General features: G+C 42.2%; 1 protein-coding gene across 1 annotated transcript; it reads right to left on the reverse strand.

Moving 5' to 3' along the window:
* Positions 1-956: 956 nt before the first annotated feature.
* hhla1 (HHLA1 neighbor of OC90) lies at positions 957-23,442 on the reverse strand (the record flags this gene model as incomplete). The annotated part of the gene is made up of 14 exons (XM_079819416.1): positions 957-1,000; positions 4,371-4,453; positions 5,020-5,215; positions 18,416-18,763; positions 20,291-20,365; positions 20,519-20,548; positions 20,641-20,721; positions 21,170-21,226; positions 21,621-21,704; positions 21,789-21,872; positions 21,995-22,078; positions 22,814-22,894; positions 23,221-23,277; positions 23,361-23,442. The coding sequence occupies 14 exons, from the start codon at positions 23,440-23,442 to the stop codon at positions 957-959; spliced, it is 1,386 nt and encodes a 461-aa protein (XP_079675542.1).
* Positions 23,443-27,894: the final 4,452 nt, after the last annotated feature.

The raw sequence follows: 27,894 nt of genomic DNA on the forward strand, positions 1-27,894 counted from the left end.
CTTTCTGCAGGATGAAGAGGATAAAAAAATACAGCAGCCTCATCTTTATCCTGATACAAAACAATCAGTTGTACCATCCAGTATTCATAGATTCAGTCCAGCACAGTGTTCAGGCAAAACCAAACCAAGAGATCACTCCAAACTCTTCACTTCAAAATCTCCTTTAATGCAGGTGTGTGTAAGAGACAAAGAAAACAAATCCCAAAAAATGAACAAAGCCCTATTTAAGACACTCTAAAAGGTCAAAGGGCAAAAGGCAGAGTGGTCGTCATAGTAACAGGGCTGCAGGAAGTGCACACTCTTTATGTTGGCTCGAGGTCACACATGAAGAGATGAAATGCCTCTCTTTTATCCAGGGTAAAGGTCCTGACCCCAACTGAAAATTTACCTCCTCAAACAACTAGCCATTGTGTGTGTGACAGGAACTCAGGTGAGGATCAAGCAGAAAGTGGGGGTTGTTAATGATTCTTTGTATTCTCTGGATTTCTATAGAGTTTGAAATAAGCATGAGGCTAATGACGGAACACTCTGAATAAAAATACAGCACACACAAATATTATGTGATCTATTTGTAATGACACTGTATTAAACCAATTTTAGCAATACTTTTCAGTACTGAAAGACTTTTATAATAAGTATTTTGATATTAAACTCATCTGGTCCACCATCTTGGGTTTATTTTCTTCTTTTGGATGCTTCCAGGTTTGATTTTAGTGTGTTTAGTTAGAAAAATGAGACATGGGTAAATATGTTTGGTTTTATTCATGTTCAGGAGAGACAAAGTACAATCTGGACACTATAGATTCACACACTACTCAGATTCAGTGATGCTTTAATGTAGTTCATTGTTTAACAGAACACAGTTTCTCACACACTCACACACACACACACACACACACTCTTGAGTTCAAATGGTTCAGATGTCCGTCACCGGCAAATGAATCTCAGTTCTTGTCTTATATCTTCACACACATTCTTGCCAGACATTTCTGCTTCAGATCTGAGAGAGAAAGAGATTGCGATCGTATTAGTAAAGAAACTGCTTCAACATCGACTCAAAATGGACCTGGTTGTTCTGTGCAAGGCTCATCAGAGCATGATATTCCAGTAAAAATTATGTCTGTCTTTGTAATCTTTCCTCAAAATGTATTTAGACCGCTTTCTTGACGTCACCATGGCCACTGTTTCAGGGGCAGGTGGTGTTTCAGTAGTCAGTAGGACTTCTATCATGATTAAGATCCATTTATAAACCATTCAAATTGGGTCAAGGTTACTTTATTATGTACACCTTTTAGAACGTCCTTTATTCTTTGTGGTATAGATTCAACAAGGTGCTGGAAACATTCCTCAGAGATTTTGGTCTTATATTGACATGATAGCATCACACAGTTGATGCAGATTTGTCAGCTGCACATCCATTGAGATCTGGTGACTGTGGAGGCCGTTTGAGTATAGAGAACTTATTGTCATGTTCAATAAACCAGTTTGAGATGATTTCGAGCTTTGTGACATGGCGCGTTATCCTGCTGGAAGTGGCCATCAGAAGACACTGTGGTCATAAAGGGAGGGACATGGTCAGCAACAAAACTCAGGTAGGCTGCGGCGTTTAAATGATGCTCAATTGGTACTAAGAGGACCAAAATGTGGCAATAAAATATCCCCCACACCATTACAGCACCACCAGCCTGAACCGTTGATACAAGGCAGGACTGATCCGTGCTTTTATGTTGTTTACGCCAAATTCTGACTCTACTATCTGAATGTCACAGCAGAAAACGAGACTCATCAGACCTGGCAACGTTTTTCCAATTGTCTATCAATGTGTTGTGCATTCAGAGATGCTCTTCTGCAGACCTCGGTTGTAATGAATGGTTATTTGAGTTACTGTTGCCTTTCTATCAGCTTGAACCAATCTGGCTCACCCCTACTCTCCTCTGACCTCTGGCATCAACAGGGCATTTTTCGCCCACAGAACTGCATTTTCTCTTTTTCTGACCATTCTTTGTAAAGCCTAGAGATGGTTGTGTGTGGAAATCCCAGTAGATCAGTGGTCTGAACCATTCTGATGCTCAGTTTGAACTTTAGCAGACCGTCTTGACCTTGTCTAGGTGACGCTGTCATGTGATTGGCAGTTTAGATATTTGCGTTAACAAGCAGTTAAACAGGAGTACCAAATAAAGTGGCCGGTGAGTGTAGTCTCCAATAGGATTATTATGATTCTCAGTGGGATAAAATGTCCTGTATGACATTAAAATGAATATAAGAAGTCCCTTTAACTGTCCTGTAGCAAAACGTTATTTCAACACAATATAAGTTATGTTACTCAATATCTAATATGGAATATTAGAAAATAATTAGAAATGTATCATTTCAGTTCATCCAGTAGGACATTTTATTCTTATTTGATCCCATTAGGATCTTTCAGGATTTATTTCAAACTCTGTACGTATTCCTGTAGGATTTGCCTTTGGGTGATTGGTGTAGTATCCAGTGGCGGCTTATCAGAGGAGGCAAGGGAGGCACAGCCTCCCCCAAATTTTGAGGAGAAAATGGGAGAAAGACGATTTAATGTAATAAAATTCCCAGTTATTCATTTCAAGTGTCAGAATACTTCACCTCTGTAAGTTTAACCACCGCGCTCTTCACCGAATGTGCCGAATCTACGAAAAACGAGTCTGGGGGGATAGAGAAGGGGAGGGGGAGGCAAATCCATAGCCGGAGACTTCTGCCTCCGTTGGTAAAAAAAAATAAATGGCCAATCACCATCAAGTATTTCACTTTCAGTGGTTAGGAGTGTTGAGAAAAAAAACATGGTAGAGGAGGCTAGCCTCCCTTGATATATCAACCAATCATAGAAGAGATGTAAATTATGTGATATTAGTTTGAACTGCTACCGCTGATGTACCAACTATGAGATGCTGTACTGAATATTTGATCGCAAACTAAATTTACCAAACTACCATTCGAACAACAGCTTCAAATTAAAAATGAAGAAAACCCCCACACCTATAGGCTAAGCTAAGATATAGGCTACAGCAATCAGCTTCACTAAACGGCTGTTCTTTTAACACGGATATTTATAGGACAGACGAGTGGATTTTTGCTTCAAGTGATAGGCTAGGTAAGTGACACAATGTTTATATTGTCTTGCTGTATGTGTCATTTTCTGTAAATGTTCTGTCCAAAAGTGACCCAAAAAGCCAGTTAAAAAATCCTTGTGAGGGGATCCGACTGCTAAAATGTTGTGTGCCTGCTCTATTATAAAACCCATCAGCCGCCACTGGTGATATCTGAGCATTTCTGCTTTTCCAGCTCATGTCTTACATCAGAAAATTATATTTGAGGATGGTTGTGTGGTAGGTAAACAAGGAGCTTTATGTGGCCTCAAATGCCAAGAGATTCTCAAGATCCAAAGAGACTGGAGACTCACTACAATCAAGTTTGCCTGCAGCCTATTTCATCTTATTCTATCTTTGTCCAGCAAAATACACACACACTTCACCATCAAGACTGACCTTAGACATCATTAGTCCTGTAGGAAGTATGTGTTTTAAGGGATCACACACACACACACACACACACACACACATTTTAATGAGTTCAGATCCACATGCAGGTATCATCTACACACACATTTAATGAGGTCACCAGTGACCTCTGTGTGAGTATGTGTATGCGTGTCCTTGTATATGTGGTTTATGATGACACAAATTTGTATAATGACATGGGTATTACAACGTGAACATAGCTTATGTGGACACTTCCTGTGTCCTTCCTGTGTCACTCTTCCGCCAGAACTAGACTGGTTGTTGCCGGAAGCCAGTGATTATGGTTTATACATTTATAAATATGGATATTTGTCTTACAAAACCACATCACTTCGCTGCAAAAATGCCTTTATTAACCCCCTGGAGCTGTATGGATTACTTTTATGATGGATGGATACGCTTTTTTGGGCTTCAAAATCTAGGGCACCATTCACTCCCATTATAAAGCTTGGAAGAGCCAGGATATGTTTTAATATAACTCCGATTGTGTTTGGCACAATTAACCACAATGTCACACACACACATTTAACCACATACAGCCATAGCTTTAAATAACTGAGAACAATTCACTGAGAAAGAGAAACACAGATGAAGATATGATAATGGTGATGACCCTTTTACGGGATATTATAACTTCAGTCGCATCAAGTATAAGAATAAAACTTTGTTTAACTAATTGTTGAAGAAGGGATGATTCAGGACTTTCAATAATCTATCATACAAACATTTTGTATGATAGTATAATATGATATTTGATTATATGATAGTGTGTTGTGGTTTGATTGATGTCAGGGTTAGATTTGTTGATGATGTGTGACTCACTTTTGGAAAACGTGACTCTCCTCATCCGACTGCAGACCTCTGCTGTATGTCTCTCATACCAGTGATGGCTATCCACACAATATCTGTAGAACACAAACAAAATATTGACCATTTTCTTTATACAATTAATAATAACATGCAAAATTACTGACTTACTCCCTGATACTATTGATTTTATACATGGGGTCTAAATAGTCTGTGATCATGCTGTCAGTACTTCCACTTCTGTTTTGCAGTTTGCAAAAATGTAATATACACATTTGAGAAGATAAACTGAAAAATTAACATGAATTTCAGAATGTCTTAGTATTTAATTAGTCCCTTTTGTCTTAATGAAAGCAGAGCTTGAGCATCATGAAAGCAAGAAAATATGACCTTTTGTACGGAGGTCACATGGTCAGTGTCACAAATTAGCATATTTGAAGTGACTTAGAAATAGTGTAGAATCTTAAAAAAGTATTATTTACTTTTAAAAATTCCTTAAATCCTTTTTTATTCGTGGTCTTTGATTTCCAGACAGTCAATATGATTTCAGACTTTTGGACCCCATTGAATATGTATATGTTACTTGCAAGTAAAATGCATCTCTATTTTTTATGCTGGTTTTGTGACTAGTTGTGAATAGTTGAGTTGTTGTGCAGAGCTGCACCTCTGTAACGCTGCTGCTCTGTGACTGAATCCTCTGCACACACACTGAGAGTAAAACTTGCACAGCTCAAACACACATGGCTGCAGCTTCGCTGAGCTGATGGTCACCCTGCCCCAGATCAGCTCCTCTTCAAGAGTCTCTTTCATGTCCTCTTTCTCACTTCCTTGACGAAGTAGCTCTATTCTCCATGGGCATCCTGTCAGAGAAAATAATATCTTCACAAAAAGAATGGTGGACAAAAAAGTACCATCTGCAGAAATGTTAAAAAGAACTATACTATAAAAGTTCTAGGCCCTAACGTAAATTTTTTCTGTAAAAAGCATTTTTTTTTACAGCGTATTGCTATATAAAGGAAAGTATTGTTCAAATGGTATGTGTTTTTTTATGTATACATTTATATATATATTTTCTCTAGCATAATATACAGAAACCTCAGACCACTGTAAGTATGTCATTTGTATGCTGACTCACCATGAAAGTAAACGCTGTCGCTCTGTGTCTGCTATCAATTTTTTTTTAGCATTGAGCCGCAGCAAACTTAGTTCAACTAATGGCGTGAGTTTGGGGGCGGTGGCCCAGTTTCACAGACAGGGTTTAGATTAAGCCAGGATTAGGCCTTTTAGTATCAGGATTAGGACATTTTAGTAGCTTTTATAAATGTTCATTAGAAAAAAACATTATTGATGTGAATCTTGAGACAAAACAATGACACTGACATATTTTAAGATATGTCAGTGGAAGTTGCTTTCAGATAAAACAGCTCAAACATTCATTTTAGTCTGGGACTAGATTTAAGCCTCATCTGTGAAACCAGGCATATAACTAGGGCTGTCGCGGTAACCGCAATATTGTAAAACCGCGCTATTGACAAGCCAACCGCAGAGGAAGGAAAGCAACCGCAGAAACCGCGGCAACCGCAGTGTTCAGTTTTTTTTTTTTTTTTTGGCCTTGTTTTACAATTCGTCATGTGCATTTGATGTTAAATAAATTAATAATGATACAAGAGTACCCAACCCGCGGCTGAGTTTACGGATCTGCTGTCTGGCGAAAGCTACACGTTACAGTATCTTCTGTCAAACCCGTCCTGAAACTCCTGACAGAAGATATGCTTAAACCATCAAGCGAGGATACCACCTTAACATTGAACATAAAGCACAAAATGTGTAGTGTTCTACAGGGGAAGTATGAACCAGCTGCCTTACAAAAACTTTTGGCAAAGGCCAGTTTTTTAGATCCTCGATGTAGGGACAATTATATCAATGATACATTAAAATTATTTGATTTCTTTTATTTTTTTAATGGGAAAAGGCATGTTCTTGTTGCTGTTTTGCATTTAACAATAAACAAAAATGTTTTAAAACGTGTCTCTTTGTCAGTTAAAAAGCAACAATTTATGCTACATAATAACTCAACAACAGAGCTTTTTATGCAGTAAAATCAGGATAAATTAGGTTTGTAAAAAAAAAAAAAAAAACGGCGGTAATACCGCAGCCCGCGCTATTGAGCCACCCATGATAACCGCAAGGTAAATTTCATAACCGCGACAGCCCTACATATAACTACTCATTGGCTATGTTGTCTTTCATTCATCCATGTGTGCTTACTTGGTGTAGGCCCGTTCACACCAAGGATGATAATTAATTAACTACAAAGTTTAATTCTATGATAATAGTTAGTCCACAGACTCCACACAACAGCTATAACGATAAAATGTAACAAATCAGAGGAACGTTTAATAATAATAATAATTTGTTACATTTATATAGCGCATTTCTGGTTACTCAAAGCGCTTTACATATGGAAGGGGGAATCTCCTCAACCACCACCAATGTGCAGCGTCCACCTGGATGATGCGACGGTAGCCCTAATGCGCCATAACACCCACCACACACCAGCTTATTGGGGCCAGGATGCCGGGTTACACCCCTACTCTTTTTCCGAAGGACATCCTGGGATTTTTAATGAGCTCAGAGAGCCAGGACCTCGTTTTAACGTCTCATCCGAAGGACGGTGCTCTCAGACAGTACAGTGTCCCCATCACTATACTGGGGTGTTAGGACCCACACAGACCACAGGGTGAGCGCCCCCTGCAGGTCTCACTAACACCTCTTCCAGCAGCTAGTTTTCCCAGGAGGTCTCCCATCCAGGTAGCCTGACGTCATCATACTCAATTCTAGTCAGAATATGAGTCTGATACTGCTCCATTGGGCTGTGATTATGAGGCCTGTTTCAACCGAACCAGGAAAGAAAATGCCTCTGCACTGAATGGGATAGACCTACAACCAATCAGAGCAACGGAGCGACGCATAGTTGTCAACAGAACTCAAGTAGAAGAAGAAGATGAGTGTAAACGATCTTTGCCGGTGTTGTAAAAATAATTTAAGGATATATGGAGTGGTTCTTACCAACACGATCATCATTTTTGAGAGAAATAGTAAAAGTGAACGCATGTACAAACGTCTCGGTTACGTATGTAACCCTCGTTCCCTGAAGGAGGGAACGGAGACGTACGTCGGAACTGACCGACGAATTGGGATCTGATCTCAGAGACCAATCTACTTCGAGTGTATTAAAAACGAGCCAATGGAGATTGGCATGCGATCCACGCATTCCACGCACCGCCCCGCAGCGCGGGTATAAATAAGGAAGTGGAATGCTTGATCATTGCCTTTTTCTGCTGAGGAGCCGAACTAGTGACTCGGCCCCCTAGCGGAAGCACAGCACCTGGCGACGGGACGTACGTCTCCGTTCCCTCCTTCAGGGAACGAGGGTTACATACGTAACCGAGACGTTCCCTTTCAGTCGGTCACGTTCGACGTACGTCGGAACTGACCGACGAATTGGGATCCCTACCAAAACGCCAGGGCGCTGGCCCTTCCAGCGTCCTGCTTGAGCGCACTGGACCGTCTTAGATGGTACGGAAGTCAGGGCTCCAAGCAGGGAGGTCAGTCACTGCTGTTTCTGCAAGACCCACTCAGTGTGACTATTGGATAACGCTGGGAAAGCGTGCCCGTCTCGGGAGATGGTACGCTGCGGAGCCACGTCCTTCGTAGAAGGCTAGGTGGCAGAATACACATAAGGACTAACCTGGCAGGGTAGTGCAACATATGGCAGTCTCTGGGGTGGTTCCAGCCTGGTCCCAGGGGGGAAAGAACACGCCCAGAGACGACAGAGCGGGCTCTGTCAAGGGAAAGACACGGGGCTAGCCGAGTAGGGCAGCTGGTACCGTGGAAGAATACACATATGGGGTAGCCGTGAGGGGACCGCTACATATGGAACCCAGCCTACACACACGTTTCACAAGCATACGGGTGCAGGCCTGGCGTCAGACGGCCGCAACGTCTGGCACCGCAGGGGTGACGGAGGAGCTCGACAGGGTTAGCCGTTTCCGGGGAACACAACTGGAGAAAATAGACGCACGTATCCGGCCCAGAGGGCGGGAGTGGCGTTGCAAGCCGACACTTAGAACGGGCACTTAGCGCTACTGGCCACTGGGGGCGAGGATGCGGGAAGATACCGGCTCTACACGGAGGCTATAGAATCTAGCGAACGTGTTCGGTGTCGCCCAGCCCGCAGCTCTACATATATCTGTCAGCGAGGCGCCTTGAGCCAGCGCCCAGGAAGAAGCAACACTCCTTGTTGAGTGTGCTCGCAACCCGAACGGGCAAGGCACGTCTTGGGACTGGTAAGCCAAGACGATAGCATCCACTATCCAGTGGGCTAACCTCTGCTTGGAGACAGCCTTTCCCTTCTGCTGGCCTCCGTAACAGACAAAGAGTTGCTCTGAGGTCCGAAAGCTTTGAGTCCGGTCGACGTAAGCGCGAAGAGCGCGGACGGGACATAACAAAGCCTGGGCTGGGTCTGCCTCCTCCGAGGGCAGCGCTTGCAGGTTCACTACCTGGTCCCGGAAGGGAGTGGTAGGAACCTTGGGCACGTATCCAGGCCGGGGTCTCAGGACAACATGAGAGTTGGCCGGCCCGAATTCTAGGCACGATTCGTTGACCGAAAGTGCATGCAGGTCCCCTACCCTCTTGATGGAGGCCAATGCCGTCAGAAGCACTGTCTTCATTGACAGGATTTTAAGCTCCACAGACTGCAAAGGCTCAAAGGGAGGGCTCTGAAGTGCTCTGAGCACTAGAGCTAAGTCCCAAGAGGGTAACGAGTTTGGACGAGGAGGATTTAGCCTCCTCGCACCTCTGAGGAACCTGACGATTAAGTCGTGCTTTCCTATGTACTTACCTTCGACTGCGTCGTGATACGCCGCTATTGCTGCGACGTACACTTTGAGGGTGGAGGGAGACAGCCTTCGCTCCAGCCCCTCTTGCAGGAAAGAAAGCACGACACTAACCGAACACCTTCGGGGGTCTTCCCGGTGGGAAGAGCACCATTCAACGAACAGGTTCCACTTCAAAGCGTAGAGGCGCCTCGTAGAGGGGGCTCTAGCAGAAGAGATGGTGTCCACCACTGCCTGTGGTAGACCACCTAGAACCTCCGCGTCCCGTCCAGGGACCAGACATGGAGTTTCCAGAGGTCTGGACGCGGGTGCCATAGAGTGCCCCGTCCCTGAGAAAGAAGGTCCCTCCTCAGGGGGATCGGCCAAGGAGGGGCTGTCGCGAGGAGAGTTAGTTCTGGGAACCAGGTCCGGTTGGGCCAGTAGGGCGCAACTAACAAGACCTGCTCCTCGTCCTCCCTGACCTTGCACAGGGTCTGTGCAAGAAGGCTCACTGGGGGAAACGCATATTTGCGCAGGTCCCGGGGCCAGCTGTGCGCCAGTGCATCCGTGCCGAGGGTGCCCCCGGTCAGGGAATAGTACCACTGGCAATGGGTCGAGTCCGGAGAGGCAAACAGGTCTACCTGTGCGGCTCCGAAGAGGTCCCATATCAGCTGGACCGCCTGGGGATGGAGTCGCCACTCCCCCGGAGGTGTCGACTGGCGAGAGAGCTCGTCGGCTGTCTGGTTCAGCGCACCTGGGATGTGAATGGCACGAAGCGACCTCAGATGCTTCTGACTCCAAAGGAGGAGGTGGCGGGCGAGTTGGAACATGCAACGGGAGCGTAGACCACCCTGACGGTTGATGTACGCAACGGCCGCAGTGCTGTCCGTACGGACCAGTACATGCTTGCCACGTAGCGGCCCCTTGAGGCGGCGCAGTGCCAAGTGTACCGCTAACAACTCGAGGCAATTGATATGCCAATGCAATTGAGGTCCCGTCCACAGACCTGAAACTGCATGCCCGTTGTACGTGGCCCCCTAGCCCATGGAGGAGGCATCCGTGAAGAGCACAGCATGCCTGGACACTTGTTCTAAGGGCACCCCGGCCCGGAGAAACGAAGCGTCGGACCATGGGCTGAAAGTTTGGCGGCAGTAAGGAGTCACGGGGACCCGGTACTGGCCGCTCTGCCACGCCCACCTCGGGACTCGGCCATGGAGCCAGTGTTGAAGCGGTCTCATATGAAGCAATCCGAGCGGCGTAACCGCGGCTGCAGATGCCATATGCCCCAGGAGCCTCTGAAAAAATTTCAGTGGGACCGCTGTCCTGTTCTTGAACGAATTCAAGCAGTTCAACACCGACCGGACCCGCTCTTCCGTGAGGCGCGCAGTCTGGCTGACCGAATCCAGCTCCATACCGAGATAAGAGATCCTCTGCGTGGGACAGAGTTTGCTCTTCTCTCGGTTGACCCGAAGGCCCAACAGGCTGAGGTGACTGAGCACCATGTCCCTGTGTTCGCACAACTGCTCCCGAGACTGGGCGAGTATGAGCCAGTCGTCGAGATAGTTGAGGATACGAACGCCGCGTTCTCTGAGCGGAACAATGGCTGCCTCTGCGACTTTCGTGAAGACGCGAGGCGACAGGGACAGCCCAAAGGGCAGGACTTTGTACTGATATGCCTTCCCCTCGAACGCAAAACGTACGAACGTCTGTGTCGAGGAAGGATAGAGACATGAAAGTACGCATCCTTCAGGTCGATCGCTGCGAACCAATCTTGGGGACGGATGCATTCGAAGATGCGTTTCTGCGTTAGCATCCGGAACGGGAGCTTGTGCAGGGCCCGATTCAGGATACGCAGGTCCAAGATTGGCCGTAACCCACCCCCTTTCTTGGGTACAATGAAGTAGGGGCTGTAGAACCCCGCCTTCATATCGGCTGGAGGAACCGGCTCGACCGCGTCCTTCGCCAGTAGGACATCGATCTCTGACCGCAAGACCTGAGCATCGCTGCTTCGCACGGAGGTGAAGAGGATGCCCTTGTACTTGGGAGGCCGGTGAGCGAACTGAATCGCGTAGCCGAGTCTGTTGGTACGGATGAGCCAGCGAGACGGCCTGGGGGCCGAAGCCCAGAGACCGCACAAGCGGGACCAACGGCACCACAGACGTACCCGGGGTGGGGCAGCGAGGCGGAATAGACAGACCCGACTCGGGAGGCCCGGAGGCGGCCCGGAGTGTTGTCTGAGTATTCCAGGGTGGGGCAGAGTGTGGGTGATAAGGCCCGGGGGCGTTCTCGGTGCCCACACTGCTGCCCCCTGGCGAAGGGAGGGGAGGAAAGAAGTGACAAGGCCCGGGGGCGTCGCACACTGCCAACCTGGCCCTCTTGGGGCCCAGGGAGAGAGGAAACTGCTCTGAAAATGTGGGTACCGCTGGACTCCGGAGAGCCAGCGGCAGAGTATTGACACCAGTCAGGGCCCCCGGTCCTCCTCCGGGGGGGTGAGGGAGGGGTGCGGACACCAACTCCCTCGGAGCAGCTCCTGTTCTCCCTGGGCTGCCCATCTCAGGGCCGCTTGCCCTTACGCTTGCTTGTAGACTAGCAAGCCCTGAGTGGGTTGGGCGCCTCCCTTACGTCCGACACCCTGCCTCCCAGATGGAGGCTGCTGCCTGGGTTTCGCAGGGGCAGAGGTGGACGCAGGGGGGGGCACCCTCGGCGACAAGCAGGCAGAGGTGCTGCGAATTAGGATTTTTAAAAAAAAAAAATTTAAACCACCTCTGTCTGCTTCTAGGCCATCGAGAACTGCTGGGCAAAGTACTCGACGGCGTCGCCGAAGAGGCCAGCCTGACAGACAGGGGCGTTAAGGAACCGAACTTAGTCGGACTCACGCATATCTGCCAGGTTTAGCCCCAGGTTCCTGGACCACTAGTGTGGACATCGCCTGACCCAGGGAGCGTGCAGTGACTTCCGTCGCCCAGAGAGCGAGGTCCACCACCGCACGCAGTTCCTGCATAACCCCTGGGTCGGGACTACCCTCGTACATGCAGGACAGAGGGTAGTGAGAGAGGGAAAAATTTATACAGATTTTGGCCCTTTTGGTGTTCCATATTTTGACACCAAATAGTTCCATACTGCTCATTTTTCCAATGCCCATCCGGGAAAAAAGGCACGGGGGTAGGCAAGGCGATTTAAGCGTTGCACTACGCCTCAGCCACCCGGGAAAGCATGGCTGCCAACTCTGAATCTGATTCAGCAAAAGCACACACCATTATAGTGGGAAACTCAGCATCATCATTTCCAGAGCATAACAGCCCTCTCTCCGATGCAGCAATTGACATCTGTCCTCTGCCAGAGCCACAAATGAAACATTAGGTCTCCTTGTTTTAAAAGGACCAGCAATCCCATCTGTAAGCTACCAGCAGGCATGTGAAACAGTGAACGTGGCCGTCAAACTCGACGGCACACGGTGCGCTGAACGCTCAAGCCCTATGAAAAGGCAAGACGAACACCGCACCGACGTGGTCATGTTCTCATGAGAGAACATGAACCACCCACGAACAAAGTCTCGGCATGCTCATGATGCGATAGAGGAGTGGGGGCCCGAAGAGATGTACCCGGCGGGGATGCCCCACTGTAATCCTCAGGTCCACCAAAGCTTATTAACTAAAGTAGTCCTTTTCTGATGCACCAGAAAAGAAACTAGATCAGGGAATAAGGAAAGGGACTCAACCCCATTTGAGGTTTCATAGTCTGGACCGCGCATCTAGAGAGTGCCGAGTGACGCGCTGGGTTGCCGTGGCAACCCCCGCTGTCAGCCGGCGCTCGACGGCACACGGCGCGCTGAACGCTCGAGCCCTTACGAGAAAGGTGAGACGAACAACGCGCCGACGTGACCATGCTCTCCTGAGAGAGCATGGATCACCCACGAACGCAATCACACATGTTTATATGTGAGAGAGATCGTGGCCGTCAAATGAGGACAGGAAACAACCGCATCCAGAAACACACGGTTTGAATGACATCTTGAAAAAGACGCAGGGTCAAACCGTGTTGCTCTTTTAGAAAAGGAAAACCGCTCTTTCAGTGCTGAAGCACTCAGGGAGATGACCGCGGCTCACGCAGTTCAGATAGTGCAAGCCTGCGTGAGCACTCAGAAATGGAAACGCCCAGCCAACCAACAAAACCAGCTCTTTATCTCCTCTGAAGCGGCCACCCGCTGAAAAGCGCCGTCACACCCGCACTGGAACAGCAATCCTTCTCACGAGACTCGAATAACACTCTTCGTAGACACAGCAATGACGCTGTTCGGCTCCGAAAAAAAAGGCAATGATCAAGCATTCCACTTCCTTATTTATACCCGCGCTGCGGGGCGGTGCGTGGAATGCGTGGATCGCATGCCAATCTCCATTGGCTCGTTTTTAATACACTCGAAGTAGATTGGTCTCTGAGATCAGATCCCAATTCGTCGGTCAGTTCCGACGTACGTCGAACGTGACCGACTGAAAGGGAACAAGTTCTCCGTTTAGGATTAGAACGAATTCAACCCATGCGCTCTTTGGTGACGTAGATGATGACGTAACTGTTGATCATCTGTCCATCATTGTATAAAGCCCGCCCTGACCATTTGATTGGTCCCAAAAGCTCTGGTTCGAGCATAGTTGCTCCACAACGGATCAAGTCCAGACCGAACTTCCCGACCTCAAATGTTGTGGGCTTGCATCTAGGCTACCATCCAGGTACTGACCAGGCTCAACCCTGCTTAGCTTCAGTGGGAAACCAGTCTTGGGTTACAGGGTGATATGGCTGCTGGCATATCAAGACAGTATCTTGTAAACACTTTCAGAACGATTTTTTCATAAAAATAAATTAGAATCCAGAGCTTGGCAGAGGACATAGTTGCAGCGCGCGCTTATGATAAACAGAACATTATCGTCCCCGAGTGGACGCAAATATAGTTACCATTATATTTATCCTTTCGTTCTTGGTGTGAGACATAGGCCTTAACACAAGTTCACAAAGCCTTCATGATCCCTCATAGGGAGAAAAAAATATTCACATGTATCTCGCAATGGTCAGATGAATGAAATTAATTAGGAAATGTTTATACCTCTGTGGTGAACAAACTAAAACAAATAATGTATTTGAGTTAAAGGGGTGGTAAACCACGATTTCACTATTCTAACTTTAGCTAGCATGTAATGTTGCTGCTTGAGCATAAACAACATCTGCAAAGTTACAACATTCAAAGTTTAAAGCAAAGGGAGATATTTGCTTTTAAAGAAATCAATTTCTAAGGACTACAGCAAACGGCCAGTAGGCGACTACAGACATTCCTCCAGGGTTGGTGACATCACTCAATATTTACATAAACCCCTCCTCCGAGAATATTAAATAAGGGGGGGTGAGGCCATTTTGTATCGCTGTTGTTGTGGTATAGTTAGGCTGGAGTGGTGTTGCTGCAATGCCGACGAAACGCTGTTATTTTCATCCGGATTGCAGGTCTGGGGTACTTGCTTTGTTCAGCCTTCCTGGGGACGGGGGTGCGTTTGCAGAGCGTTTAACATACAGCATGTATGTGTATGAGACAGAGGGGCCCATCATAAATCACGAGACAGACAGGGTCGGAGGAGAAGACTGGAAAATGTGACATAATGGACAATATTCGTCCATTGCAATTCATGAGCAGCGGTTCAGCGAGACAAACACTGCCAGTGTGAATCTTGCACGACGGGCACGACGGATGAACACCTAACGTTACAAACACTAACGTTAAAATCTCAACAGCGAACTTGGCATTAGTGTAAATTATTCTTTGATTAGAGTTTTTATGTATTATTTATCTACAGGCATGCTAAACATGGTTCTGTGTGTGATTTGGCTACTAGTAAAGCCAGTGTTTAGTGTTCGTTTTGGGTTAATAGTTCTTGCGACAGATATTTGGCTATAATCGTTCTAAAAATACAAAAGTAACAGTGCCATTCAGTAGCGATCACTATAGATCCGCAGTCTTTACACTTGAGGACTGAACAGGTTCTGCTCGATCATCTTCACTAAAATGTTCTGGGTCTGATTCGGGCTCAGATTGGTATGGTTTTATTGACGCCATTGTTTCTAATACTACCAAAGCACAGTCTACCGGTAAAGGTAAGGGGCGTGGCGTTTCCGACAAACGTGCACTAGGCGGTTAGCGAATCACAACACACTGGGCCAGCTAACTAATCTGAGCCCACTGCGTATTTTTGAGGGACTGGCTTCATAGAACCCGGAAAGCATCAGACCGTTTTACAAGGAGGGACAGAGCAGTGTAGAATAAAGGTATATGAAAAATAATGCAAATTTTTTTTCAAACGAAGCATGAACACATGTTACAGTGCACCCCACAAACACAATCAAGCCTTCAAAAGAATGTGTTTTACCACCCCTTTAAAGTAAAGATATCCTAACAAAATATTAAAAGCAAAAATACTTGGCCAGCCAGGCATACTTGACTGACACTAGTAGTGCAGAAATTAAACACTTCATAACGATGCAGCATGTCCTGATTTAGCCGAGTTAGACAGGGTCCTGGAACAACATATTTTGTTGATCCTGGAACAACATTCCTGTCCAAAAATGTTATGCTAATCATACAGGGTTCTTGCAGGTTTCAGAAAGTCAAATTTAAGACCTTTTTAAGACATTTTAAGACCATAAAGATTGAAATTTAAGACCTATACGACGCATTACCAAAATTATTTAAATCAAAGAAATAATAAAAAAAAAGCAATAAAGCAATGACATTAGTAACCCTCCACAGCCATCAACGTGCCAAATGCCCAAAACCTTAGGCCCAAAATTAAAATAAAAACAAACTTGCCCTCAAATAGAATAGATTACAAAACAGCATATTAATAGCCTAATAGAGATTGAACAGGGGATGCACTAGGGAGATAGGATGAACTAGGGATGCACGATTTGGGGAAGATATCTAATTGCGATTATTCTGGTAAAAATGCAATTTTACATTTTACAATTGAAAAGTGTATGCATATAACATTTTATATATTAATGTCCATATATAAACGAGACTAATAATAATGATTATATTCAATAAATACAAATATTTAACAAAATTAGAAATATTATTATTACAATAACATTTTAATTATTAAAAAATTAAAAATAGAGTATTTAAGAATAAATATAACAATAAAATAATAATACTAATAAAATAACATCTATATTTTACAGAAAACTTATTTTAAAAAAAAAACTGCTGGGTTACCTGTTAATATGCAGACAGCCTATGACTAAAAATAAAAATCATTAGAAAGGTCTAAAGATTTATTGTAAAAAATAAATACAAAAATTCTGTGCTTTTTATCTGTGATATACATTTCTTAAAGTCTATGTATTTAATATGAAATATGAGCCTCTTATGCATCCACTGTGGGGGAAAAACTGTACATTGGAGAAAAACATATGGGTTGTCATATACATTTATTTAGAGAGAAGTATTATTTTTCGTATTTGTTACCCAAACTTTCATTCATACTGGAAGCCAGAGGGCGCCCTCGAGCAGAAACTCCACATTTCCCTCAGAGAAGTAATCCTTAGCCCTAATGTGAAGCTAGCGATGTAGGATAAACTGAAGATAGAAACGCTTTGACTGATGAAACGAAGACAATAAACACGACTGCATCAAGATATGGTGTATTTGAGTTCTTCAAGCATTCACTATTGTCATAATAATAAGGTATGCAGTGCTGATTGAGTGCAGACTTTATCACTGTTTAGAATAATATAAAACAATGCATGTCTGCCTCATTCTGTCCAGAAAAATACAACGTTATTAAATGTAGACGTATTTTGCGGGCAGGTAATTGCATTTATCACGGGATTTGTAGTTTTATCCCCGAGTACGTGTACCAACACCCCCAGAAATAACTACAACTACCAACACCCCCAGAAAGAACTACAACACCCCGAACGAACGCTCTGAGGGCGGCGCAGCAATGACTCTAGAACAGGGGTGGCGAACTCCGGTCCTGGAGGGCCACTGTCCTGCAGAGTTCAGCTCCAACCCTGATAAAACTCACCTGCCTGTAGCTTTCTAGTAACCCTTCAGACCATGATTAGCTTGTTCAGGTGTGTTTGATTAGGGTTGAAGCAAAACTATGCAGGACAGTGGCCCTCCAGGACCGGAGTTCGCCACCCCTGCTCTAGAACTCCGCTTTCGCGATTCGATACTTTTTTGCTACAGTGTAACGTTAATAACTTTCTGCAGCCAGCATTTCTGGAAATGAACGAGGATAACACTTTTTTTAAGACCTAACTAAATTAAATTTAAGACCTCGGGTGAAAATCTGGCCATTTTTAAGACGTTTTAAGGCCTTAAATTTAAAGAATTTAATTTTAGACATTTTAAGACTTTTTAAGACCCCGCGGGAACCCTGATCATATCCCTAACCCTAAACCTAACCCAACCCTTAAGGTATCACTAAAATCAGAGGGAAATGATAGGGGAATAACACTGATGTAGAAGCACCTAACCCTGGTTGTAAGCCTAAACTTGACATCAATTTTAAAAGTGTCCCTCAAATCTGATTGGTTGATTGGATGTGGATCCAGGATCAACAAAGATTGTCTGCTATGATCCCACAGTGGCTCTCTACAAAGCGGAAAATTTTGCATTAGCTTCTGGTGCCATCTAGTGGTCATATCTATTTTAATTTGCTGGAATAAATGTCCACTCAAGGGTCGATGAGGGCTCTCATTCTCTCTCTCTATGCCGCCCACTTTGAATGAGGGCACCTGTATCGAGAGCTATTGACATGGACAGAAGGTAAGCAGTTTAGCCGTCTATGATTCATCGCGCTCTCTCTCTCTCACATGCAGTGGCCGCTGTGTCTTGACTCGATGAGACAGACGTAAGTGTGTATATATTGATTTTTAATGTGCTTTTAACCTTCTCTGACCCAGCCAAATCAAAACAATCTCCAGGGAAAATAATGGACCGTTGCTATGGATACTATCAGAGACTCCAGCCTGACTCCATTCAAATCAAATCATTGTCATGGCAACAATAAAATTAACCCTGCCAGTCTGTGCCAAGGCACCACTGTGTCGCCGTTGCCGCTTTAACAGAATAAAAGGTCAAACATGTCAGATTCCATTGTGTGTGTGTGAGTGTGTGTGTATGGTGGAGGGTCTTGCCTGGTTTTTCTGTATGAGATACTTTAGTAAGCTGCTGGATGCTTGTCACGGTTGTTTGTCTCTGAGTTGGCAGTGAAATTGTTGCGGACACCATGATGGTCTGTGAGGTTACCGTGGTAACAGTCGCTTGTGGGGTTTTTGTTGGCTGTGTTGTCATGGTATAAGCTTTTGGTTGGGATATCACAGCAGTTGTGAGATCGCTAGTGGACATGTTTGTCATAGAAACAGTAGCAGTGGTCGTCGCAGTGACAGTAGTGGGAGGGGCTACTGTCGATCTAATAAGAGGTGATGATGTCATTGTAGCGGTAGTGGTTGGCACGACTGTTTTGGATTCGTCGCTGGTTGATACTGTGGAAACAGAAGAATCAAGCTGTTAATGAACAGTTTATTGAAAGTTTAAACTAACAGTTTATTAATTCTGGGAACATTATTTTATGGTTGCAAAATAATAACTTAAAAATAACCATTAGAAAACGTTCTGTATAAGTTATTTTAGATGATTTAAAAAATACCTTCCTTCAACGTTGTGAGAATGTTATTTCATGGTTGCAAAAAATAAAACTGAACGTTCCTAGAATGTTATTTTTTGGTTTTCAAAAAAATAACCAAACGAGAACCAAATACTAACATTAGGGGAACGTTGTGTTTGCTGGGAAGGCAGTAATTGTCTATCAAATGTCTGCTTAAAGGGTTAGTTCACGCCAAAATTAAAATTAAGTCATAATTTACTCACCCTGGTGTTGTTCTAATGCCATATGCCTCTTTCTTTCTTTTATGGACCACAAAAGGAGAATAAAAAAAAAATTCCCACTCACGCGCAACCATATAATGGCAGTGAATAGTGACCAGCATCAAGCTTTTGTAAAAAGACGCGAAAGTATCACAGAATGATCCCATGCTGTTTATTCTGATATCTGGTATCTGATAGCGTTTAGTGAAAAACAAACCGAAATTGTATGTATTATTTAATTAAATTATTTACTGTGGCTGCATATTAGGCTGCATTCCAGGCAGGTTTTTGAGCCCGTAAGTTACAACTTCAAACCACGACTCCCGACTTTGTAGAGTTCCAGGCAATGTCATGCCAAAATGCCTGAGCGCAAGGAATTGTGGTAGCTAGATGTAAACAAAGCATGGCGGGGCTTGTGCTCATTTACAATATTTTCTATCGCCAAAGGTACTCCTTGCTTATTTGAGGGAAACGGGGGAGAAAAAACGTAAAGAGAAGCTGTTATACCTTTTATTTTATGTTATTTGTATATTTGTTTCATAAACACTGCATCCGTAGGGGCTGCCATTGTTGTTTCGCAGGCTATGTGACGTCAGAGCTCGTAACTGGGAGTACATTGATCAAGTAGTACGAGTTCATGGGTGGGAAGTCACGGATTTGACTGCCGTTCCAGTGCACTTTCACGGGAAGAAGGTTGGAAAAACACGGGTTACGGGGCATTAGCCACGCAGTTCACTCTGTGTCGCTCCGAAAAAGCACACAAGTTGTGGAAATCAAGATGAACAAAATGCGACATAAAATATTGTACAAGTCAAATATCACTGGACCAGAACTCTGTTTGTCAGATGACAGTCAGAATGAGTTGACAGATGTGAATGCGATAACTTTTTCACCACAGAGAAGAAGGTACATGGATTGTATTTCGTGTTGGGTTTTTGTTAATCATTATAATCGTAATCATGAACTTATGTGCTTTTTCTGAGTGAGTGAACTGCGGCGCTAACAGAGTCTCACGAACGCGCACGTCATGCATACAGCATTAGAACAACACTAGGGTAAGTAAATAATGACTTAATTTTCATTTTAGGATGAACAATCCCTTTAAATCTGCAGATTAAACTAATAAATAGTCAAGAAAGCGTTACCTCTGCTCCTGTAGGAGTCTGTACTGGCTTTAGGCCACAGCACCTGGTCAGTGTTGTTTGGAAGGTCATGCCACACTACTGTAAGGGTAAGACAGGGTTCTGATTGGTCAGTATACATTCTCATTATACGTTCATATATAATTTCATAGAAATTGATAATATAGCATATCATAGCATAGCATATCATAGTATCATAGCTGACAACAGACACTCTCTGACCTCACTTACCAAAGGGCAGCAGTGGAAATGTCATATTACCTACAGGAAATAAATCATAGAATTTGACCAGCACGTTTCCAATTATATAAAGTGTTGGAGTGATAAAAGTGTGTGTGTGTGTGTGTGTGTACCTCTGGGTATTTCCTCTGTGATGGTCTGATTAAAGAGAGGTGTGACTGAGCCCATGTCCCACAGCTGAGACAGCTCACTGTCTGAACACATGCCTTTACTTTACTCTCAGTTTTTTTTTTCATAAACATGTAGTAACTTATATATTTTGTTAATTTAATTTAATATATTACAGATGAAAGGTAGGTGAGAGAAGGGATAATTGTCAGTAATACATTTATGCAGAGTGCATTCATTTAAAAGTAAGTGAGTTATTTTTGCGGTTTAATAAAATAATTAAAATAATATCATCATGAATCAAGAGTTAATTCTCTTTCTTTTGGATTGCTCTTGTCTGCATGCTTTTGTAAAAGAAAGTCATAGTTTTAAAAGGACATGAGGGTAGTGAATGCTAACACAATTTTCATTTTTGGGTGAACTATCCCTTTAAGAAAATGACATTTTGTCGTATAATATTAAAAGACGCATGTGGCATTTAGAATCAATTCTTACAAATTGCTTAAAAAATTGTGTGTGCATGCTAGAACTCACCTGTCTTTCCAGCCATGACACAGATATAGATGCAATCAGAGCTGTTCTTCTGACTTACTGGAATAAAGATAATAGCACACACACACGTGCGCGCATTGGGTTTACATGTTTTATGGGGACTTTTCATAGACATAATGATTTTTATACTGTACAAACTGTATTCTATCCCCTAAACCTACACATCCAGAAAACGTTCTGCAATTTTACATGTTAAAAACATAATTTAGTATGATTTATAAGCTGTTTTCCTCATGGGGATCAGAAATGTCCATTTTATCCCCACAACGTAGTGTTTACCAGGATCACACAGTCAAGGACAAAATGACAGTTTGACCTATTATGTGAGAAAGACAAGTTCTACAACATTAAAGTACATTAATAATAAGGCAAACAGTGGTTCCATATGATCTTGTATCCAGGTGTGTGTAGGTGATTATAGTTGGTGTTTTACCTGAGAGTATAGAGTTGGACTTAAATAGTTCTTGCAGGTAACTGGTGGAATTTCCCATCACATCCAACAGAATAGCTGTGAAATCTGGAAAACACATATCATTATTATTATTAATATTATTATGAGATTGAGATTAGCAATCAAGGTCGACTGAAGGAGGTTTTTCACCTGTGAGGTCATTGGTCCTGTTTGTCAGACAGTAACAGTATCTCAAGGAAAATATACTGCTCTCAATGTCCTGAAAGTTTGAGACTACACACACCCACACATGTGTACATGATGCACAGATACATGCTTGCAAACACACAGAATTACATCATATATGTGTCATATTGGTGCTGTAGTTACAGTGTTATTTGGATAAGGGTAGTTACTATTGTAGACCAGCAGCGTGAGCTTGTGGAGAGAGAGTGAACTGTGTGACGTCACACTGAGTAAGGAGAAAAGATGCTGTGAACCTGAAAACACAAACATAAAGACATTTTGAGATGTGTGAGTGCATTTGCATATCCATATATATATATATATATATATATATATATATATATATATATATATATATATATATATATATATATATATATATATAGTTATATACATAGTGTTTCCACTAAAAGCACTTTTAGAATATTAACTCTCTTAAAACACACACTGATTTATTTTTCTGCTAACAATTTTCAACAATATATACATGCATCACAGGAGAAATCTCTAATTTTTTATAAATTTAGTTTTCCGAAACATCATGACATTTTCACCACATCACAAATGTTGTATTGTGTTTACTAGTATTCTGTAATGAAAAACATTTATGGAATAAAATGACAGATTAAATACATGTAAATAAATGATATAATACTTTAACTTATTTAAAAATAATAATATACAATTATAAATCATTTTAAACTATTTAAATGTTATTTAAATCTTTGTTTAGATAAGCATAGTTTTTAACATGTAATAATATTTTAATGACTGATTTTCATATTTTGGAATTAAATGTCTGGGACAAAAGGTAAAACCATAAAAACTATAAATTAACGATGAAGGCGCGATGTAAAGTCTCCAAACGGTTTAAATGTGCCCTTCATATATAAGGTTTAATTTTAATAGCAAGCCCCGGTACATACAGTGCCAAAGAAACGTGGTCAAAGAAACACCCATATGTAATGTGTGTGTATATACAGTAATACCTGGTTGTGAAGCATTGATTAGTGTGTTGACAAGTCCAGTAAGATCTATAGAGGCGGGGTCAATGTCCTCTGCTGGGATCTCTGGGTAAATGGTAAGATTATGCTTATAAACCTCCCAAAACATTCCAGCTATCTATCTGCAAAACCATTCTTTAAAGCTCTGTAAATTACTCCTAAATGGAGAGAAGCAACCCTGTACGCATGAACCTCATTACCAGGTTTCACCACCACATTTATCATTTCACATTGAACTAATCATTAGGACTAAATGCCTGAGAAAGTAAAAGCATTTTAAACATTCAGTATATGCAATGATTCATAAACAATTAAAAGCCTTCATATGTGAATCTATATGTTAAGAGCTCTGTCCTTTGGTGCTTGTCATTCATGGGGGGAAAAAAGGTTACCTGTGGACACCAGGAGCTCTCGTTTTTCTGTTTGCATCAACTGGCTTTGTCTTTTAACTGAAAAAGACGTATTGTTTACCTCTTGACTAGCAGATATATTAATGCAAAGTTTGTATTTTTTAAAATCTTCAGTTACCAACCTTGTGCATGAATAAGGAACAGGGCTACTATGACAGCGCAGATTCTGATGCTGATCCAATGTTTTAGTTTGAGATTAGCCATCTCTGCAAAACAAACACATTTATTAAAAACACTAAAAACAATGGTCAACATTCCACAGATTTCATACTACATCTGCACCTGTTTATACCTTAAGAAATTACACATAGGCTACAACAGTGTGTTACACACCAATGAGAACATACTATTTATTATTATGCAGAATTATGCAGTGAGCTTTCAGTAACAGAGTTGAGACTGTGCTGTCATCAACATGAGTAATGCTACTCAAAATGCAAATTTTTTTAACTGTTAAAAACTAAAAGAACCCTCCAAAACAAACCAGGGTTTAACTAAAACTATTAAAACATGTCTGTTAATTGATAATAAAGCTGAAATAAAAATATCAGTTGAAAAACTCTAAAACTAAAGGTACACTATGCACTTTTTTTTCTTCAAATTGAACCAAATTGAAATAATAAGTCAATACATTATCAATCCTTTTTCTAAGGCGTGTTTTTGTCTTACCTTGATTCACTATGGTAAATCTATTATAATATTTTAGAACTGACAGGATGATTTTCGCGGGGAATTGCGTACATACGTCACATACGTACACGTATCGAAAAAAGTTGCTCCATCTTTGACGCGTGTTAGTTGTCACAACAAGTGAGAAAGGTTGAGATAGAGCACACAGGTGAGTAAGGTATTTTATTGAATAAATATATTGCCATGTAGTTCATCACTGTAAAGCCTTATCTGTTGTGAAGGGTCATTAATCTGCAGATTCTGCACACTCATGCAGCGCCTAAGCACAACCAAAACAATGGTCTTCCGCATAAATATATGCAGGTTTGTTTTATAACCGCTAGAGGGCTAAAACTGTACCTATAACTATTGCCTTGGTGCAAGTTAAAGGACTAAATTATTTACTGAAAATAAATAAAACAAAAATTAAAACTGAAACCCATATAGATATATCAAGATAATTATAAAAATAAAAGAATAAAAGCTAATTCAAAATATTAACAATACTATAATGAAACTAGAATTTCATGGCAATTTAATTTTTTACATTCAAAGGGGCATACATTTTTTCTAATGACATGAAAACAATAAAACATCAAACATTCAACACCAAGTAAAAAATAGCTATACATTATGCAGAAGATATGCTAAGGCAAAAAAGACTGCTACAATACATTTTAAAATTTGTTTTCATAACTTAATGAAAGTGGAATGAAATGACCAGAAAAACAACCAGGATTTGTTTTTTGTTGCCCTGTGTCCTGGTTAATTTCGCACTGGTGTGGACATGTGTGTGGAATACAGTTCAGGGCTCTATTTGTTTGCCAAGTCTGACAAGATTTCACGATTCTAATTAATTTCCACAGAGAGTGGATCAGTCACTGCAAACTCAATTAGCCTCTATCAGCGGCTCTTCTCTGCACACAGATCATGATGTTCACAAGTTAGAATGAGTCTTTCACTGCTGAGCAAATAACATTAAAGATGAAAGACATCATTAGTAACGGCACAACAGCACCAGCTCAATCCTCTAGAGAAATTTAGCTACAAAAATCCTTTTAACGCTGGTGTGGAAAAGTTACAGTCAGAATGTTTAATCTTTCAGTTAGTCCATCAGATTTGGTCTATTTAATGACGCCTGCTGTAATTCCAACACAAACGGAGAGAGAAATATTTTTTTATTATGATTTCTTATTTATATTTCTTATATGATTATTTTTCTATGTGTAAAGTTGGTCTGAATGCAGACAGTTCATTTCCCCTTAACTTTTTCTTTAACCTTTTTTAAAACTAGTTTTTCAGTAAAATGGTAAATAAACAAATAAATAAATGTATAAAGTAGGACTAATTGAATGCAATCAAAAACATATTACAAAGATAAATTAACACCATTTATTTAATCGGAAAATTTCCACAGACTAAAATGTCACTATTCACAAAAAATGTAAATGTAGAAATAATAAAACAAAAACATAATAAAAAAAAGCAGGTGTTCAACATTGGCATTAGCTAAATATTCAAAGTGCATGTGAGTTGAAGCGCAGAGTGCGCGAGGAAGAGTGTGAACTAAAAAATAAAAAAAAAACCCACACTCACCTGCAGGAGAGAGACGCAGACGCTGCAGGACACAGACAGCCGTCTGCTCGCTGTCCGCTGTCTCTCACACACTCACACACAGAACCAGCAGGGCATCATGGTCCCCAGAGAGGGCAACAGGCTGTAATAGCCCTCCAGTGTGTCACCTGAGCTCAGCTGGCAAACACAGAGGACCTGCTCTCAAACCAGCACACACACACACAGATACTCTCACAGATATAGAATCGTTCTCTCTTTCTCTCACACACACACAATCACACACAAAGAAACTCTCACAGATATAGATTCTCTCCCTCCCGCTAAACGTAACACACACTGGTGAGGACATTTCATATGCAGTTGTTATTATATAAAGGTGATTTTAAACGACTTCAAACATCCCAAAGAGACAGTTTTTGGCGTTTCACTGTAGTTGTGAGGACATTTGACCAAATTATAGTATAGCCTCTTTTACTTACATATGTAGCTTGCACACACTTTTGGCCACTCTTTAAATATGAAAATCACATGCCCTGTATATGCTAACCCGCTCTTCTCGTGCACTCTGTCCTGTTTGGCAGGTATGGTTTCGGGGACAGAGCAAGGCCTGGGAAACTCTGTTGTCCAGGAGACCAAGAACTAGGCAGCGGGCCATTCCCACAACAACCACTCTACTTGTGTTCAGCACAATATTTCCACCTATATTCCATTATCGTGACTCTACTGCACTCTGAACTCAGTAGCAGGCTCTTTGGTTCAGGTCAGTTTTTTTTTTTCTATGCAGTTTCTAATGTGTTTATGATCAATGCTGGGTGTAACATGTTACAAGTTAGGCATATTACTTAATCCAATTACTTTTCAGGGTAAGTATAAATTCTAATCACTATACTTACTTTCACTTTTATATGATCACGCATTCATTCAACTGCTATTAAACCATTCTAGTGCAATAAGACGCTCCAACGGCCAAAAACATACAAAAGTATGCCAAAATGTTGAGTATCCTTGTAAGCATAGTCTTAAATTAGTTAAATAAAGTCTTAAATGGCTGTAAAGAGTTGTGAGACCATGGGATATGTGTCAGATCTGCGTGCAGATCTTAAAGTGACAGCAGCCTAATAAACCTGCTGCTGTGATGTTTGTCATTAATGTGAATCAAAGAACAAAAGACAAAGAGAAAACCACTCACTGCTCTTGACTGAAAAACATCTGTAGCTTTAATAAGGATTAATCTATATTTAAAATATAAATTATGCAGTAAAGACTGTGAAGTTTGATAACTTTCATAACAATTTCTGTATATTTCCTGTTAGATCAAATATTTTAAATATACTGTATTCATGTTGTTTTTTTATGTTGTTTCTACATTCATTTGGAGATCAACTGTGAAATGAATACAATATAAAAATATATGAATTTAAATACATTTAAAAAATCGATTGACAGAACTAATATATATATATAAAGATACACTAGAGACAGTAAAGATACACTATAATGCCAAAAGTTTTGGGACATCTGCCTTTACATGCACATGAACTTTAATGACATCCCATTCTTAATCCGTAGGGTTTAATATGGAGTTGGCCCTTTGCAGCTATAACAGCTTTAACTCTTCTGGGAAGGCTTTCCACATGGTTTAGGGGTGTGTTTATGGGAATTTTTGACCGTTCTTTGACCAAGTGCATTTGTGAGATCAGGCACTGGTGTTGGACGAGAAGACCTGGCTCGAGTCTCCACTCTAAATCATCCCAAAGGTGTTCTATCAGGTTGAGGTCAGGACTCTTTGCAGGCCCCACAAAGTTGGGAGCATGAAATTGTCCAAAATGTCTTGGTATGCTGAAGCATTAAGTGTTCCTTTCACTGGAAATAAGGGGCCAAACCCAACCCCTGAAAAACAACCCGACTCCATAATCCCCCCTCTACCAAACTTTACACTTGGCACAATGCAGTCAGGCAAGTAAGGCAAACCCAGACTAATCCATTGGATTGCCAGACAGAGAAGCGTGATTCATCAGAGAACACGTCTCCATTGCTCTAGAGTCCAGTGGCGGAGTGCTTTACACCACTGCATCCGACGCTTTACATTGCACTTGGTGATGTAAGGCTTGGATGCAGCTGCTCGGCCATGGAAACCCACTCCATGAAGCTCTCTACGCACTGTTCTTGAGCTAATCTGAAGGCCTCATGAAGTTTGGAGGTCTGTAGCTATTGACGTTAGTTGACGTTAGTTGGCGACTTCTGGGAACTGTGTGCCTCAGCACCCTCAGCTCTGTGATTTTACGTGGCCTATCACTTCGTGGCTGAGTTGCTGTTGTTCTCAATTGCTTCCACTTTGTTACAATACCACTAACAGTTGACCGTGGAATATTTAGAAGTGAGGAAATTTCACGAATGGACTTATTGCACAGG

The sequence above is a fragment of the Gobio gobio genome (genome assembly GCF_949357685.1).
Source record: "Gobio gobio genome assembly, chromosome: 6".
NCBI lineage: Eukaryota > Metazoa > Chordata > Actinopteri > Cypriniformes > Gobionidae > Gobio > Gobio gobio.